The sequence below is a fragment of the Otolemur garnettii genome, unplaced genomic scaffold (assembly GCF_000181295.1).
Source record: "Otolemur garnettii isolate 467f Iridium unplaced genomic scaffold, OtoGar3 scaffold00047, whole genome shotgun sequence".
NCBI lineage: Eukaryota > Metazoa > Chordata > Mammalia > Primates > Galagidae > Otolemur > Otolemur garnettii.
This window is the reverse complement of record NW_003852442.1, coordinates 9,177,401-9,193,090: the sequence shown is the minus strand read 5'-3', so window position 1 is coordinate 9,193,090 and position 15,690 is coordinate 9,177,401. Positions and strand designations below refer to the sequence as shown.

At 40.2% G+C, this 15,690-nt stretch overlaps 1 protein-coding gene across 1 annotated transcript in view; it reads right to left on the bottom strand.

Moving 5' to 3' along the window:
- Positions 1 to 15,690, bottom strand: part of GLG1 (golgi glycoprotein 1) — an 80,383-nt gene that overhangs the window by 50,481 nt on the left and 14,212 nt on the right. The window contains exons 2-5 of the mRNA XM_023514094.1: positions 14,008 to 14,094; positions 9,175 to 9,390; positions 2,056 to 2,259; positions 279 to 350 (exon numbers count right to left, since the gene is read on the bottom strand). Of these exons, the coding sequence (XP_023369862.1) occupies positions 279 to 350; positions 2,056 to 2,259; positions 9,175 to 9,390; positions 14,008 to 14,094 (579 nt within the window). The remainder of the gene's footprint in view (positions 1 to 278; positions 351 to 2,055; positions 2,260 to 9,174; positions 9,391 to 14,007; positions 14,095 to 15,690) is intronic.

Below are 15,690 nucleotides of genomic sequence, written 5' to 3'. Positions count from 1 at the left end.
TCAAAAAAAAAAAAAAAAAAATTCTGTAATTTGTTCCCCCCAAATCGACCCCCAGTTGGCTTTTCACTGTCTAAATAGTGCAAGTAGAACTTCGTTTTCTTGGTTTAAGCCAAATAGGCTTTAGTTCTCTACTTAAATCCACATCTCACCTCTGAAAAGGGTAAACTTTATCAGTCATTTACATTCTGGTATAAAATTATAAGAAATTTATTTGAGAGGATTTGAGAAAGCTTTAAAGAAATTAATAAAATGCTACTTTGTTTCTAAGTAATACTTACCTTTTCACTCATGGATTCTTCAAATTTATGGTTAAAGAGGCACTTATACACTCTGCCTTCACCAGCTTGTGTCTGTAAGATGCAACACACACATTATTATTATTATTATTTTGAGACAGAGCCTCAAGCTGTCACCCTGTGTAGAGTACTGTGATGTCATAGCTCACAGCAACCTCCAACTCGGGCTCAAGTGATCCTCTTGTCTCAGTTTTTCTATTTTTAGTAGAGACGGGGTCTCACTTTTGCTAATGCTGGTCTTGAACTTGTAAGCTCAAGCAATCCACCTGGCTTGGCCTCATAGGAGTGCTAGGGTTATAGGTGTGAGCCACCTTGCCTGGCCATGCTGTTATTATTAGCTAAGTCATTATGCAGCACATTACCCATAATCTCATACAGAACTATCAATGTCAGATTATAATAATGGTGAGCACTTCTGGAAAAAATGGCTCAGCCATTTGTAAAATTTAACAGTGACTACAATAAAGATGAAAATAATTGGGTGGTGCCCGTGGCTCAGTGAGTAGGGTGCCGGCCCCATATACCAATGGTGGTGGGTTTGAACCTGGCCGCCAAACTGCAACAAAAAAATAGCCAAGCGTTGTGGCAGTTGCCTGTAGTCCCAGCTACTTGGGAGGCTGAGGCAAGAGAATTGCCGAAGCCCAAGAAGCTGGAGGTTGCTATAAACTGTGACGCCACAGCACTTTACTGAGGGTGACAAAGTGAGACTCTTGTCTTAAAAAAAAAAAAAGAAAAAAAAAGATGAAAATAATTTTTACCATGATGTTTGGCAACTGTCATTTGTTCTCAGATATATTTTGTTAATTAGGGGACGAGAGAAACATTACCAGGAGTCTTCTTTCTTAAAACTTTATGCTAGAGTCTATAAAACCCGTACAGCTAGTGCCTCTCATGGTTGAAACTGCTAAGTCAAAACAGGAGGCAGAACGGAAGCACTATATACACAAGTTACTCTCAGTCCCTGTCTAACTCTATTTAAAGTGTCAGAAAGCTGTGCTGGCCAGGCATGGTGCCCAACACCTGTAATACCAGCATTCTGGGAGGCTGAGAGTACAAGAGAGAGAGGAAGACCCCCTCTCTACAAAATGTATGATAATTAGCTGGGTGTGGCATGATGGTACACGCCTATAGCCCCAGCTACTCGCAAGCTGAGGCAGGATGATCACTTGAGCCCAGGAGCTTGAGACTGCAGTGAACTATCATGATGCCATGGCATTCTAGCCTAAACAGTGTGAGATTCCCTGTCTCAAAAAAAAAAACCAAACAAACAAACAAACAGGATCAGCACCTATGGCTCAAGCAGCTAAGGTGCCAGCCACATACACCTGAGCTGGCGGGTTTGAATCCAGCCCAGGCCTGCAAAACAACAATGACGGCTGCAACCAAAAAATAGCCAGGCGTTGTGCCTGTAATGTCAGCAACTAGGGAGGCAGAGGCAGGAGAACTGCTTGGGCCCAGGGGTTGGAGGTTGCTGTGAACTGTGATGCCACAGCACTCTACCCATGGTGACAGCTTGAGACTCTGTCTCAAAAAATAAAAACATAAAGTGTGGAGATTGTTAGAAGCCTACTGTTAACTAGATGTTAAATCATCAAGGCTGTGCCTCCAATACCATTTCCTGTTATCCTGGGATCAATTCTATCTTTTACTTCAGTGACTTCTCTATATGTAAGGGTTTGTGATAGTTTTTTGTCTTAGAATATTTAAAATTATTTGAAAAGAAAAGGAATAAAAGAAGAATAGCTTCTGAAGAACTCACATTTTCACAAAAACGCTCCCGATCATCCCGGCATGCAAAATATAAATGCCGGTCTAAATGAAAGTCATCCGAGGATAGCTCAGCCACCCGAAGGATAGCTTTCTTGCAGAGATCAGAAACTTGAATCTTGGGTTCTTTTTCTTCTGCTTCCTTCACCAGGCCTTTTTCCAAGCATGATACCACCTCACCTTGTGAATGTGCATCCTAAAATAGCAAGGACATAAATGTTTTAAAGCACATGAATTTCAAATAAATATCACTTGGCTGAAAAAAAAAAAAAAAAAGTAATAAAAACCCCCTGACACAGGGGCGGTGCCTGTAGCTCAAGGAGTAGGGCGCAGGCCCCATGTGCCGAGGGTGGCAGGTTCAAACCCAGCCCTGGCCAAAAACTGCAAACAAAAACCTAATGCATATTTAGCTTATTAATGTTCTACTGAGAAATCAAGTGGGAACTAAATACATTGTGTTGGTTACAGAAAGGACTTCAATGATACTTGGTTAGAATACTGACCTATAAATGAGAAGAGATCCTTGAAATTTAAGTGCCATAGTTTAGTTAGAATGAGAAACAGGAATCTGGCAGGCCCAGGCTGGATTCAAACCCACGAGCTTTGGTGTACATGGCTAGCCCCCTAGCCACTGAGCTACAGATACCAGGCCCAGGAATCTTAATTTTTTTTTTTTTTTTTTGAGACGAAGCCTCAAGCTATCCCCCTGGGTAGAGTGCCATGGCATCACAGCTCACAGCAACCTCCAACTCCTGGGCTCAAGCGAGTCTCCTGCCTCTGCCTCCCAAGCAGCTGGGACCACAGGTGCCCACCACAACGCCCAGCTATTTTTTGGTTGCAGCCATGATTGTTGTTTGGCGGGCCCGGGCTGGGGATTCGAACCCGCCACCTTAGGTGTATGTGGCTGGCACCTTAGCTGCTTGAGCCACAGGCGCCGAGCCGGAATCTTAATTTTTAAAAGTTTAAAATATATCGACTTAGCACCTGTAGCTCAGAGGCTAGGGTGCCAGCCACATACACCAGAGCTGGCGGGTTCCAACACAGCCCTGGCCTGCAAAACAACAATGACAAAAAATAGCTGGGCTTTGTGGTGGGCACCTGTAGTCCCAGCTATTTGGGAGGCTGAGGCATAAGAATCATTTAAGCCTAAGAGTTTGAGGTTGCTGTGAGCTGTGACGACACAGCACTCTATTGAGGGCAACACAGTGAGACTGTGTCTCAAAAAACAAAAACAAAAACAAACAAAAAAAAAAAACGTTTAAAATGTCAGGGCCAGATGTGGTGATGTGGTAGTTCACCTGAGCTCAGGAATTGGAAACAAAAAAGAGAAAGACCTTGTCTCTTTAAAACAAAACAAAACAAAACAAAACAAAACAAAAAACAGGTATTGCAGCAGGCACCTGTATTACCAGCTACTTGGGAGGCTAAGGCAAGACAATTGCTTGAGACCAAGAGTTTGAGGTAGCTGTGAGCTGTGATGCCATGGCACTCTGTGGGGGAGCAAGAAAGTGAGACTATCTCAAAAAATATATACATAAAGTTTATAATGTCAAAATAGGCTGGGTGCCCATAGCACAGTGGTTATGGTGCCACATACACCAAGGCTGGTGGCTTCGAACCTGGACTGGATGAGCTGAAACACCAGTAACAAACTATAAAAAAAAAAGGCCTAGCATTGTGGTAGTCCCAGCTATTTGGAAGGCTGAGGAAAGAGAATTGCTTAAGCCTAAGAGCTGGAGGTTGCTGTGAGCTGTGATACCACAGCACTCTACCAAGAATGACACAGTGAGACTGTCTCAAAAATAAATAAATAAATAAAAATAAAAATAAATATGGTGGCGCCTGTGCTCAGTGGGTAGAGCACCAGGCCCATATACTGAGGGTGGTGGGTTCAAACCCGGTCCCAGTCAAACTGCAACAAAAAAACAGCTGGGTGTTGTGGTGGGTGCCTATAGTCCAAGCTACTTGGGAGGCTGGAGCAACAGAATCGCCGGGGCCCAGGAGTTGGGAGGTTGCTGTGAGCTGTGTGATACCAAGAGTGATAAAGTAAGACTCTGTCTCTACAAAATAAATAAATAAAATGTTAATATATTCTTAAGAAATGACATCAGCCTGATACTCTGATTATAGTTCATGTCAATACTGAAATAATACTGCAGAAATCTCTGCTCCTTTCTAATAGCCAGGTATTTTACAAATAATAGTGCTTTCAGTCAAGTTAGAAAACAAAAAACAAGCCATAAAACTCCATTGAGAAAAGAAGTTACAGAGGCTCTTTTTTTCCTTTCTCTATTCTACTGTTCTCTGATATGATACAATCTGTAGTGTAATACTTACTTTGATGTTTTGGGTTTATAAAATCTATAGTGTAATACTCACTTTGATGTTCTGGATTTATTTTAATGCAATTTAACAGGATTACCACCATTTACATAAACTGCTTTTGAGGGTTTTCCTTAAAACCATCCAATTATCTTTAATTGTACCTTGCATCATCCCCATAGCAACCACAAGCACACATGCATACATTCATCCAACACAGGGGAAATTTCCCCTGAATATTTTATTTTATTTTTTTTTGTAGCGACAGAGACTCACTTTATCGCCCTCGACAGAGTGCTATGGTATCACACAGCTCACAGCAACCTCCAACTCCTGGGTTTAGGAGATTCTCTGGCCTCAGCCTTCATAGTAGCTGGGACTACAGACACCCGTTCACAACGCCCGGCTATTTTTTTGCTGTAATTTGGCTGGAGCCAGGTTTGAACCCACCACCCTTGTTATATGGGGCCAGCGCCTTACTCACTGAGCCATAATATTATTTTATTTATTTATTTATTTATTTATTTTGCGACAGAGCCTCAAGCTGTCACCCTTGGTAGAGTGCTGTGGTATCACAGCTCACAGCAACCTCCAACTCCTGGGCTCAAGCAATTCCCCTGCCTCCCCCTCCCAAGTAGCTGGGATTACAGGCACCTGGCACAACGTCCAGCTATTTTTTGGTTGCAGCCATCATTGTTGTTTGGTGGGCCCGGGCTGGATTTGAACTCTCCAGCTCAGGTGTATGTGGCTGGTACCTTAGCTGCTTGAGCCACAGGCACTGAACCTGAATATTTTGTTTTTTAATTTTAAAATATTAAAGGGTAGAAATCTTTCTGTTACATAGATATACTGTATAATGCTGAAGTCAGAGCCTTCAGTGTACCCACTACTAGGACAGTGCTCACTGTACCTGACAGATCAAGTTTTTATCCCTCAGCCCCTCTGATCTCTTCCATCTTAGTTTCTGATGTCACTTTCATCTCTGTGCCTGTGTGTAACCATCATTTAGCTCCCACTTTCCCTAAATATTTCCTATTCAAGAGCTCTAATCTATACTCATTAAGACACACTTTTAACAATTTGAGGTATACCATTAATATAGCATACCAAAGCATCTGAAAATACAGTGTACCATAAATCCTGTTATAGTAAAATCTGTATTTAATAAAAGGATTCCTAAAATCAAGGAAGGAAACATCTACTTCAGGCAAAATTTCAATTCAACCAACTAACATATACATATAGAGAGTACCAATAAAACGTATACATGTTTTAAGAAAGAAAAAAACTGAATTAAAATTTAATACTCAATGTACACTGTAACGAAAGATGAATACAAGTCACCTTTGAGCATTTCTTATAATTGAAGAAGTCAAACATGTCTTGAGTATTACCACTTTAATAGTTTTTTTCTTGTTTAAAATGTATACATTTTTGGGCACCCTCTGTGTATTTTTTGTCTTTTTGAAATAGATTTTGTTCTATAGTATATTAACTTTGAAGTGTTTCTATGAAAATTCTCACATTCTCTCTTAACATACCTATGAAGCGGGAATGGAGCTGTGATATTTATTTATTGTGTGGATGAATGAACACGGGCTTAGGGAAGTTAAGCAAGTCATCCAAGTTACAGAACATAAGATGCCTAACTAACAGAACATTATTTATTTTTCGGGCCTGGGGTTAATTTCGGTGATTGAGTGAAGTCTGTGAAACTCCTATAATTTGCAAGTAGCATTTGCATATTTTTCTGAGGAGGGTTCATAGCTTTCACTAGGTTTTCAAAAGATCTGCTGACCCAAAACTGATAAGGAGGACATTATACCACCTCTTTCTCATGCCTTCTTACTCTTTATCTGTACCTTGACATTTTTTACTAGCTCTATGACTCTATCCAATGCTGAGAAGCCTGAGATGATTGAAAATAAAAAGCAATTCTGAACAGATAAAATTCTTGAGGGACTTGGCGCCTGTGGCTCAAGCAGCTAAGGCGCCAGCCACATACACCTGAGCTGGTGGGTTCGAATGCAGCCCGGGCCCGCCAAACAACAATGACGGCTGCAACCAAAAAATAGCTGGGCATTGTGGCGGGTGCCTATGGTCCCAGCTACTTGGGAGGCTGAGGCTGAGGCTGGAGACTTGCTTGAGCTCAGGAGTTGGAGATTGCTATGAGCTGTAATGCCACGGCACTCTACCCAGGATGACAGATCAAAAAAAAAAAAAAAAAAAAAAACCTCTGAGGGATGTGTGACAAGAAGGACAGAAAAAAAGTAGACACACACCCCAGAAGTCTAGAGCAAGGTTTATTTTTCTCAAATTTATGAATGACACTCAAGTTTTAATGACTTTGGCCCACTTAAGCAAGGACTACCAAATTGTATTTCCCAAAGGAGCAACTAATTCTATAATGATAAAGGTTTGGACAGAAACATATCAGTCACTTGTTATTTATAACATACAAGAGATTATTATAAACATTATGTTATGCTGTAAACAATGTCCTATCCCAAATTTGAATAACTTGTAATAACTTAGAGTACTTTGATTTAAAATGTGATGGTCAGAGTAGGTGTCATCAAGAGGTATTGTTTTGCCACAAACCTTAAGGAGGAAAACGAGTAAGCTACGAGGAGGATCTAAACAGTAAAACGCTAGCCTGGGCACTGTGGCGGGCACCTGTAGTCCCAGCTACTTAGGAGGCTGAGGCAAGAGAATCACTTAAGCCCAAGAGTTGGAGGTTGCTGTGAGTTGTGACACCATAGCACTCTACCAAGGGCAACATAGTGAGACTCTATCTCAAAAAGGAAAAAAAAAAAAGTGAAAGTAACAACCCCCACCCCTCTATATGATACAACCTGTTATGTATCATATAGAGTCTTGTTCCGAATAATGATAGTTTAGTCAACAACAGATCACATATATGATGGTGGTCCCAAAATATTATAATACTGTATTTTTACTGATCATTTTCTATGCTCAGATACACAAATACTACCATTGTGTTATAACTGCCTATAGTAGTAAGTATAGTAACATGCTGTACAGGTTTACAGCCTGGGAGCAATAGACTATACTGCATAATTTCATATAGCCTAGGTGCGTCACAGACTACAGTATCTCGGTTTGTTAAGTACACTTTATGATTGTTCACAAAATCGACCAACAACACATTTCTTAGAATATAAGCTCATTGTTAGGCAACACCTGACTACATAGCAATTTTAGCACCGTACATGGGTTTTAGGTCTCACTTCAGTTAGATGTTTTCATTCATTGTAACTTTCAGATAGATGATTTTTTCAAATAAAGGTATTTCAGCTCCTTAGAGTCCCTGAGCTCACTTGAGTTATATAACTGAAAAGTATTTGAATATTTGACAATGTAGACTGTATGGCTAATTACCAAATACATATGAATCAAAGCAAGTGAGGTGAACTATACACTTACACGTTCTTTATGAAAAGATAAAATCACTTCTGTAAATGGACTTAGAATAAACTGTCTGAAAACAATGCAGAAAGCTAGAGGGAAGCTAATCAGCTACTACCTTGGTTGTTAATAGGCAAGAACTACTACAAAGAGACAACTGTAATGGTCTACTTCACAATGTGCTCTGCGAATGACAAATGTGAAAATGTTGCTGATTCCCAAAAAGTATGCTTGAAAAACTATGTAGAGATTTTTAGAAGGACCGAGGCTTGTAATTAGATACCATTTCCAACATCCTGAATAAAGTCGGAGGAGCTTCCTGAATCATCAGCGTGGCTTAAGTGCTTTTCTACCACTTCTGCAGTCTTCTGGGAAGGAAAAAACTACCTTCTTTATTACCACTGACCTTTCTTTAGTTGCCTCGCTCACAGAGCTTTCAAGACCAACTCAGGCACACTATGATAAGAAACCGGGCCCTGTGCTGATATGAAGGAGAGGGCATTAGGGCTTTGGTGACAGCCAACACTACCCAGCAATAAACCCTTCATCTGAAACAGTGTGCTCAGTTCCGGGATCCTAACACTATGCCCCCTTGTCAATGATAGACACCTACAAACCATGAACTGGGCAGAGAGACAAATAGATTTTATTTTCCACCATAGTTCCTGAATAGCAGATTAAGGAGCAGCTGTAATTAATAGTCGCTATCAGATGACCTCTCCCACTGGCATCTGTCACTTGGCAAGAGTTTCTTTCATTTTTGCTGAGTAAACAGATTCAGAATAAACCTGGCCAAGCTTCACTGTTCAGCAGACTAATAAGCCAAAAAACATAAGATCAGCTATATCTGAGGAAAGTAGTTAAATAGTCCTTTTCTGCACTGTCTTTACTAAATATCAGTTCATCTATAAAATCACATTCATAGAGCAACCATTTTTCTGACAAGCTAGAAGTACTTCCACATATCTTAAAATTTTCTATTTTAAATATCTCATTTTATAGATGGGGACCAACCAGTGTGCTTACTAAGAAATTTTTTTTATGGTAACAGTAAGGTATATGGAGAGGAGTATTAGAGAACTTGGGTCATTCTTTTGCCAGAGGCCCATTATAGGTAATCAGCAACCGGTTTGATGTTGTGAAGATAGCGCGCCACCCCAAGCAGATATCAAGTCCTCTACTTCCCCATACAGCACTGAAACGTTTTGTTACAAACACATTCACAAGTCAACTGGTCTTAGCTCTGAGGGTCATCTAGGCAAGTTTCCTTAATTTCAACTTCAAGGTCATTCCGGCCCTAAATTTTTCCCATGCCAAATTTTAAAGGTCCCTTTCATGAGGTCAATGTAATATTAGATACCTTTTCTCCAAGCCGAATGCTGCCACATTTCAGAATGTTGATGTCATTTTTGCAGTCATCCATGAAGCCACAGATTAAACGGTAATCACTGAAAATGATAGCTGTCATCTTAGTAATGTATTGGTGACACTGATACTCAGTGATGTTGCCTCGGTGATCAACCAAGCAGGAAACCATGTAACCTTTTCCAACTGGTTCATCAGCACATTCTTTAATCTGTTCAAAAGAAAGTGGCTATTTTATACAAATATTCTAGGATTGTACCAAATAACCTTTATGAAAGAGAAAATATTTGATATTGTCCTTTAATTTCCCATCTATTTACTTGGGAGAAAAAAAGAAAGAAGTATACATAGAAATACATTTAAGGAAAATGTTTAGAAATAGTAATACATTCATTTTAGAGAAAAATAGTGTCATCCTACCTAAATTGTTATACCTTCTAGAAACTACCTGATAAAGTGTTTTGCAAGGAAAATATATACATATTCAAGTACTTAGAAAAAACTCACTTCTAGATAGAGTAAAAAGCTTTTAACATCTACAGCTTTAGTATGGTCCTACTGAGAAGCCCTTTCAACCATGTAAAGAATGCAGAGGTCTGTAGGAGAGGAATCTAGGGAGTATGTCTAGAAAACAGGTGTAGAAGTCAAGGCTAGCTGCATACCCCAGATCAGGTACAGAGCAAACTATTATTAGGTAAACACAATGACAAGGAGAGAGAAGAGGGAAGGCATACTATTACTTCTTGATGTGACAGTAGTATGTTTTGAATTAACTATAAATTTGAACATGTGCTGTAGAAATTAGTAGAACCCAAGCTCAACCACTGTGGTCTGGGAAAGAAATGTATAAAATGAAGTTCAACACAGTGTGGCAAGAAGTGCGGGAAAGGGAAGGCCACTGCAAACCTAGTCTGTGTGGTTCTGAAATAGGATCTAGTAGATCAAGCACAGAGTGATTCCAACGGTTAGTCTTCCTGCAAAGTACACTCCAAACCACAAAATGCTAATGAGGCTGAGCAAGGTGGCTCATGCCTATAATCCTGGTACATTGGAAAGCCAAGGTGAGAGGACTGCCTGAGGCCAAGAGTTCAAGACCAGTCTGAGCAACAAGGCCAGACCCTGTCTATACAAAAATTTGAAAAATTAGCCTGTCAAGATGGCATGCACCTATAGTCCCAGCTACTCATCTGTAAAATGAGAATCTAAATTGTCCAGGAAGTTTTCTCTCTCTTTATTTTTTTTTTTTAGAGTCAAGAGTCTCACTTTGTTACCCTCGGTAGAATGCTGTGGCATCATAGCTCACAGCAACCTCCAGCTCTTGGGCTTAGGCAAATCTCTTGCCTCAGCCTCCTGAGTAGCTGGGACCACAGGTGTCCGCCACAACACACAGCTTTTTTTTGTTGTTGCTGGGGCTGGGGCCAGGTTTGAACCTGCCACCCTTGGTATATGGGGCTGGCGCCCTACTCACTGAGCCACAGGCGCCACCCATCTCTCTGTATTTATTTATTTTCAACAAAACAGAGCTAAGTTTGAAAAGTAAAAGGAAGAATAGCTGTTCGGAAACGAAATGGCTGTTCGTTTTGAGGGCAGCGCCTATGGCTCAGTGGGTAGGGTGCTGGCCCATATCAAGGGTGGCAAGTTCGAACTCAACCCCGGCCAAACTGTAACAAAAAAATAGCCAGGTGTTGTGGTGGGCACCTGTAGCCCCAACTACTCGGGAGCCAGAGGCAAGACAATCACCTAAGCCCAGGAATTGGAGGTTGCTGTGAGCTGTGTGACGCCATGGCACTCTACCGAGGACGTTAAAATGAGACTCTGTCTCTAAAAAAAAAAAAAAGAAAAGGCCCGGCGCCTATAGCTCAACTGGCTAGGGCGCCAGCCACCTACACCTAAGGTGGCGGGTTCGAATCCCCAGCCTGGACCCGCTAAACAACAGTGATGGCTGCAACCAAAAAATAGCCGGACGTTGTGGCGGGCGCCTGTGGTCCCAGCTACTTGGGAGGCGGAGGCAGGAGACTCGCTTGAGCCCAGGAGTTGGAGGTTGCTGTGAGCTGTGATGCCACGGCACTCTACCCAGGGGAACAGCTTGAGGCTCTGTCTCAAAAAAAAAAAAAAAAAAAAAAAAAAGAAAAGAAAACCCCAGCTTTTGGAATTCAATCATAGAACTAGATAAAAATCAAGATAAGTGGCAGATGCATAGATTTTAAAACTTAATGAAGTACAGAAGCATTCTCATAGGCCCTAATATTGTAGAATCAACAGCTTAAAAATCTGAAGAGAAATCAAGAACACATTTTGAACAAAAAGCCACAATAAGAAACTAAATGTTGGCTAGGCGTGGTGGCTTGGGAGGTTCAGGCGGGGTGGACTGCTTGAGTTCAGGAGTTTGAGACTGAGCAAGAGCAAGACCCAGTCTCTAAAAATAGTGGGGCATTATGGCTGACGCCTGTAGTACCAGCTACTCAGGAGGCTGACATAAAAGAATTACTTGAGCCCAAGAGTTTGAGGTTGCTGTGAGCTATGACACCACAACACTCTACCAAGGGTGACAAAGTGAGACTGCCTCAAAAAACAAACAACAAGAAACTAAATGCTTATTTAGCTTTACTCACTTCACATTTTACTGAAACACAGAAACATAGCACCATTTGTATTTCAGTTTACTACCAATTATAAGAGCATGTAGTGTTTGAATGAAGTTTATGATCTTCTACCATTATGATGAGAAGCATTTTTTCCTTCTATCTTATTAAACAGCAAAAAACCAACATTAAGTTCTCAACATATTTCAAAACGGGAGTTAACTCTGAAGTGGTTAGGGAAGTTCATTATGTGCCATTGGAAAAATTCTATAGTCATTCTATTTTTTGACATAGACAGAGGAAAGTAGGCAGCATTTAGCTTAATCTCGGGAAGTAAAAAAGTTTGGTTTGCAGTTGCAGATATTCTTGAGGTGGTGTTTTTCTCCTTGGAAGTAGGATTCCAAAATTAAGAAAGTAGAAGGGAGTGCAGAATACAATGTTTTGCTGGTATTTAGTATTTATGTTTTGCCTGATATTTAATTTTCTCATAGTAAGAGAGAAGTGTCCTTGTTATTCAATCTTTTACAAAGCAAGAATACCCTAAGAGATCACAGGGTACCATTATTACAGACATGTTATAAGGAAGCCAGCTTAATATAAACAATGAAACTATTTTAGTGAATATACAGATATTCTGAACTGTATTTCCACAGGGCAGTCAAAGTGGTATGTACTTAATTGGTGGCACAAAAGAGGGCAAAACAAATACAAACACACACATACACATTTATATCTTCCAATGTGTCTTTAAAAAGAAAAACTACTTATAATTGAATAGTTCCATAATATAGTGGGAATATACAAACATTTAAAGTTCAAGCCTGGGAATCATTTCTTTGTTAGTATTTCGTTTTGTTATTAAGCAAATACCTTGCCTTTGATATTTTAAAGTTAGCGGTTTAGTCATATAGCCAGCTTAGGGAGTTGGAGATACAGAATATTAAAGCTGGGAGCATAATATCAATATTTCAAAGATATGCTATCTATTCTGAAGCTCCAAGGTAAATATGAAGGGTCACTGATTTAAAAGAATAAAATATATCTGATCCAGTATTAGAAGATTTAAGAAAACAGGTTCTATAAGATCTGATAATGACATAGGTGAGGAACACAGCTGAAGGCTTATGTGAGTGAAGCAGGGTCTTCCTTAAAGACCGTTGTAGAAAGTGGCCCTGATTTAAGTTATCAAAAGGGTCAGCTTGAGGACAGATTAATATGCTATAAGAACTGTGTTAACTTTGAGGTGGAAAAATAGCAACTATTTTCTTTTTATTTTTTGAGACAGAGTCCCACTAAGTCGCCCTGGATATAGTACTGTGACATCACAGCTCACAGCAACCCTAAACTCTTGGGCTCAGGAGATTCTTTCGCCTTAGCCTCCCAAGCAGCTGGGACTACAGGCACCCACCATGACGCCCAGCTATTTTTTGTTGCAGTTATCACTGTTGTTTAGCTGGTCCAGGCCGGTTTCCAACCCGCCAAACTCGGTGTATGTGGGTGATGCTGTAACCACTGTGCTATGGGCGCTGAGCCAAAATAGCAACTATTTTCTGTGTCACTGCCATACTTCAGTATGCAGAAACTCTGGCTTAATGGAGTTTGTATTACTGATTAAAATAAAAAGCACACCAAAAAAATCAAAAAGGAAACTTCAAGTATCATAATTTTTACTAATATTATTTGTTGTTTACACTGAATCAAGATAATTGAAAATTTTCCATTAGTATCTGTATGGTGCTATGGATTTTCATCAGTGCTTTTGTCTTTATGCTCAGTATCAATTTATAACAACACACACACTCATATCCTTAACTTTTTAAACACTAGCTCTTAATATTTGAAGTATATGCCTCTGTGGTTCAACTGATCCAAATGCATAGCTGAAACACGCAGGAATGCCTATAGGCCTCCTGTAACCATCCCGATGTGCTTCAGACAAAGCAGGTTGTGTAACTGTGCGAGCAGCAATGATAACCTCAGCAGTTTTACTCCCTCCTGCTTTGGGGACCAACACAACCTGATTCCAACTGTCTCAGTCAACAGTATCCTACTGTAAGTGTAGGCGGATGTTAACAAAAAGAATCTAATTACATCCCCCCTCTTCCTATCTTTCAACTGAGACACATGTAAATTCCAAGAAAAGTAATGTAACTGTCTCATTCCTCTCACAGTGACACAGTGATCTGGTCAATAGATGTGATTTCTTTTAAGTCATTAAACATCCACAAAATTCCTTCACAACTTACCTCTGTTATGGTAGATTTGCAAACCTCTCTGGCAACAGATTCAAATTTGGGATCTGTAGTTAGATTCAGCTTGTAATTCCACAACAACTAGATAAAAGATGTTAGGGGTGGGGAGAGACAAAGAAAAATCCTCCAGTTAGAATAGTAGCAAATTTATCAGTAAGTTACTTTAAATGACAACAACCAACTATATACAATCAGATAAAGTATATATACATATCAGACAACAAACAAAGATAAAATGCTATCATGTTCGTAGATAAAAGGGAAAATATGCAGATAAAAACACTATCATTCAGACATACTTTCTTTTTTACTAAAGGAGAAATTTTTTAAATTTACAAATTAAAAATCATTTAAAAATCAAGAAAAGGCTTGGTGCCTGTAGCTCAGTGGTTAAGGGTGCCAGCCACATACACTGGGGCTGGCGGGTTTGAACCTGGCCTGGGCCTGCTAAACAACGACAATTACAACAAAAAACCAGCTGGGTATTGTGGCCGGCACCTGTAGTCCCAGCTACTTGGGAGGCTGAGGCAAGAGAATCGCTTAAGGCCAAGAATTTAAGGTTGCTATGAGCTGTGACACCATAGCACTCTACCAAGGGCAACATAGTGGGACTCTGTCTCAAAAAAAAAAAAAAAAAAAAAAAAAAAAATCTTGAAAAAACTTAAAGCTCCACAAGGTTTTTGGAGTATATAAGTAGGTTATATAAGCCAATTTCTGATTAAGCCAAGAAGTCTAAGCAAGAAGCTAAGATTTGGTGAATTCAGTCTCAGATTTCACAATCAACTTATGAAGGAGAATGGCACAAGATCTAGTTTCCAGGCACATCTATCCTCATTCCTTTAAAACTCCTGACATACACCATACAGTCCACTCGATACAGCTTCTTTAACACACCTTAAACTAGAAAGTATCTAAACTCATTATTATTTATAGGTGAGGACTGAATATTACTTTAATTTTGCAGCTTCAGTTAAAAATTTTTAGTAAGTGATCTTAGTTTTGAAAAGCAGCAAAAATGATCCTTGTAACTGTTCAAATGGGGAAACAGCAGAGACTTTGGATGATATAGAATATGAAGAGATTTTGGGGGGTGAGTATACATTCCTTTCTCTCTGACTGCTATATTCTACTTAATAAGATGAAAAAATACGATCATTGATTCAATCAAACATCTGCTTAACACTTCTCATGTTGACCACAGAGTCCAATTTCAAGGACCTTTAAGATAGGCTACCGAAAGAAACAGAAGTCAGTGTTTACTGAGTCTGTACCATGTTCTGGACACTGTGTTAGGAATTAAGAGATAAATCACAGTGAGAAAGAAAGACTGTGTGACTAGTTACTGGCAGGGAGGGACACCAGACTGGGAGAACAGAGGGTTTGGTCAAGGAAAATTTACCAGAAAAAAACGAAAGGTTAGCAGCAAGATTAAAGGGGCAGGAAGAGCCAGGCGCAGAGGTTCAGGCCTATAATCCTAGCACTCGGAGAGGCTGAGGTGTGAGGATTCCTTGAAGTTCAGGAGTTTAAGATGAAACTGGGCTCGGCGCCTATAGCTCAACCGGCTAAGGCGCCAGCCACGTACACCTAAGTTGGTGGGTTCGAATCCCCAGCCCGGACCCGCCAAACAACAATGACGGCTGCAACCAAAAAATAGCCGGGCGTTGTGGCGGGCGCCTG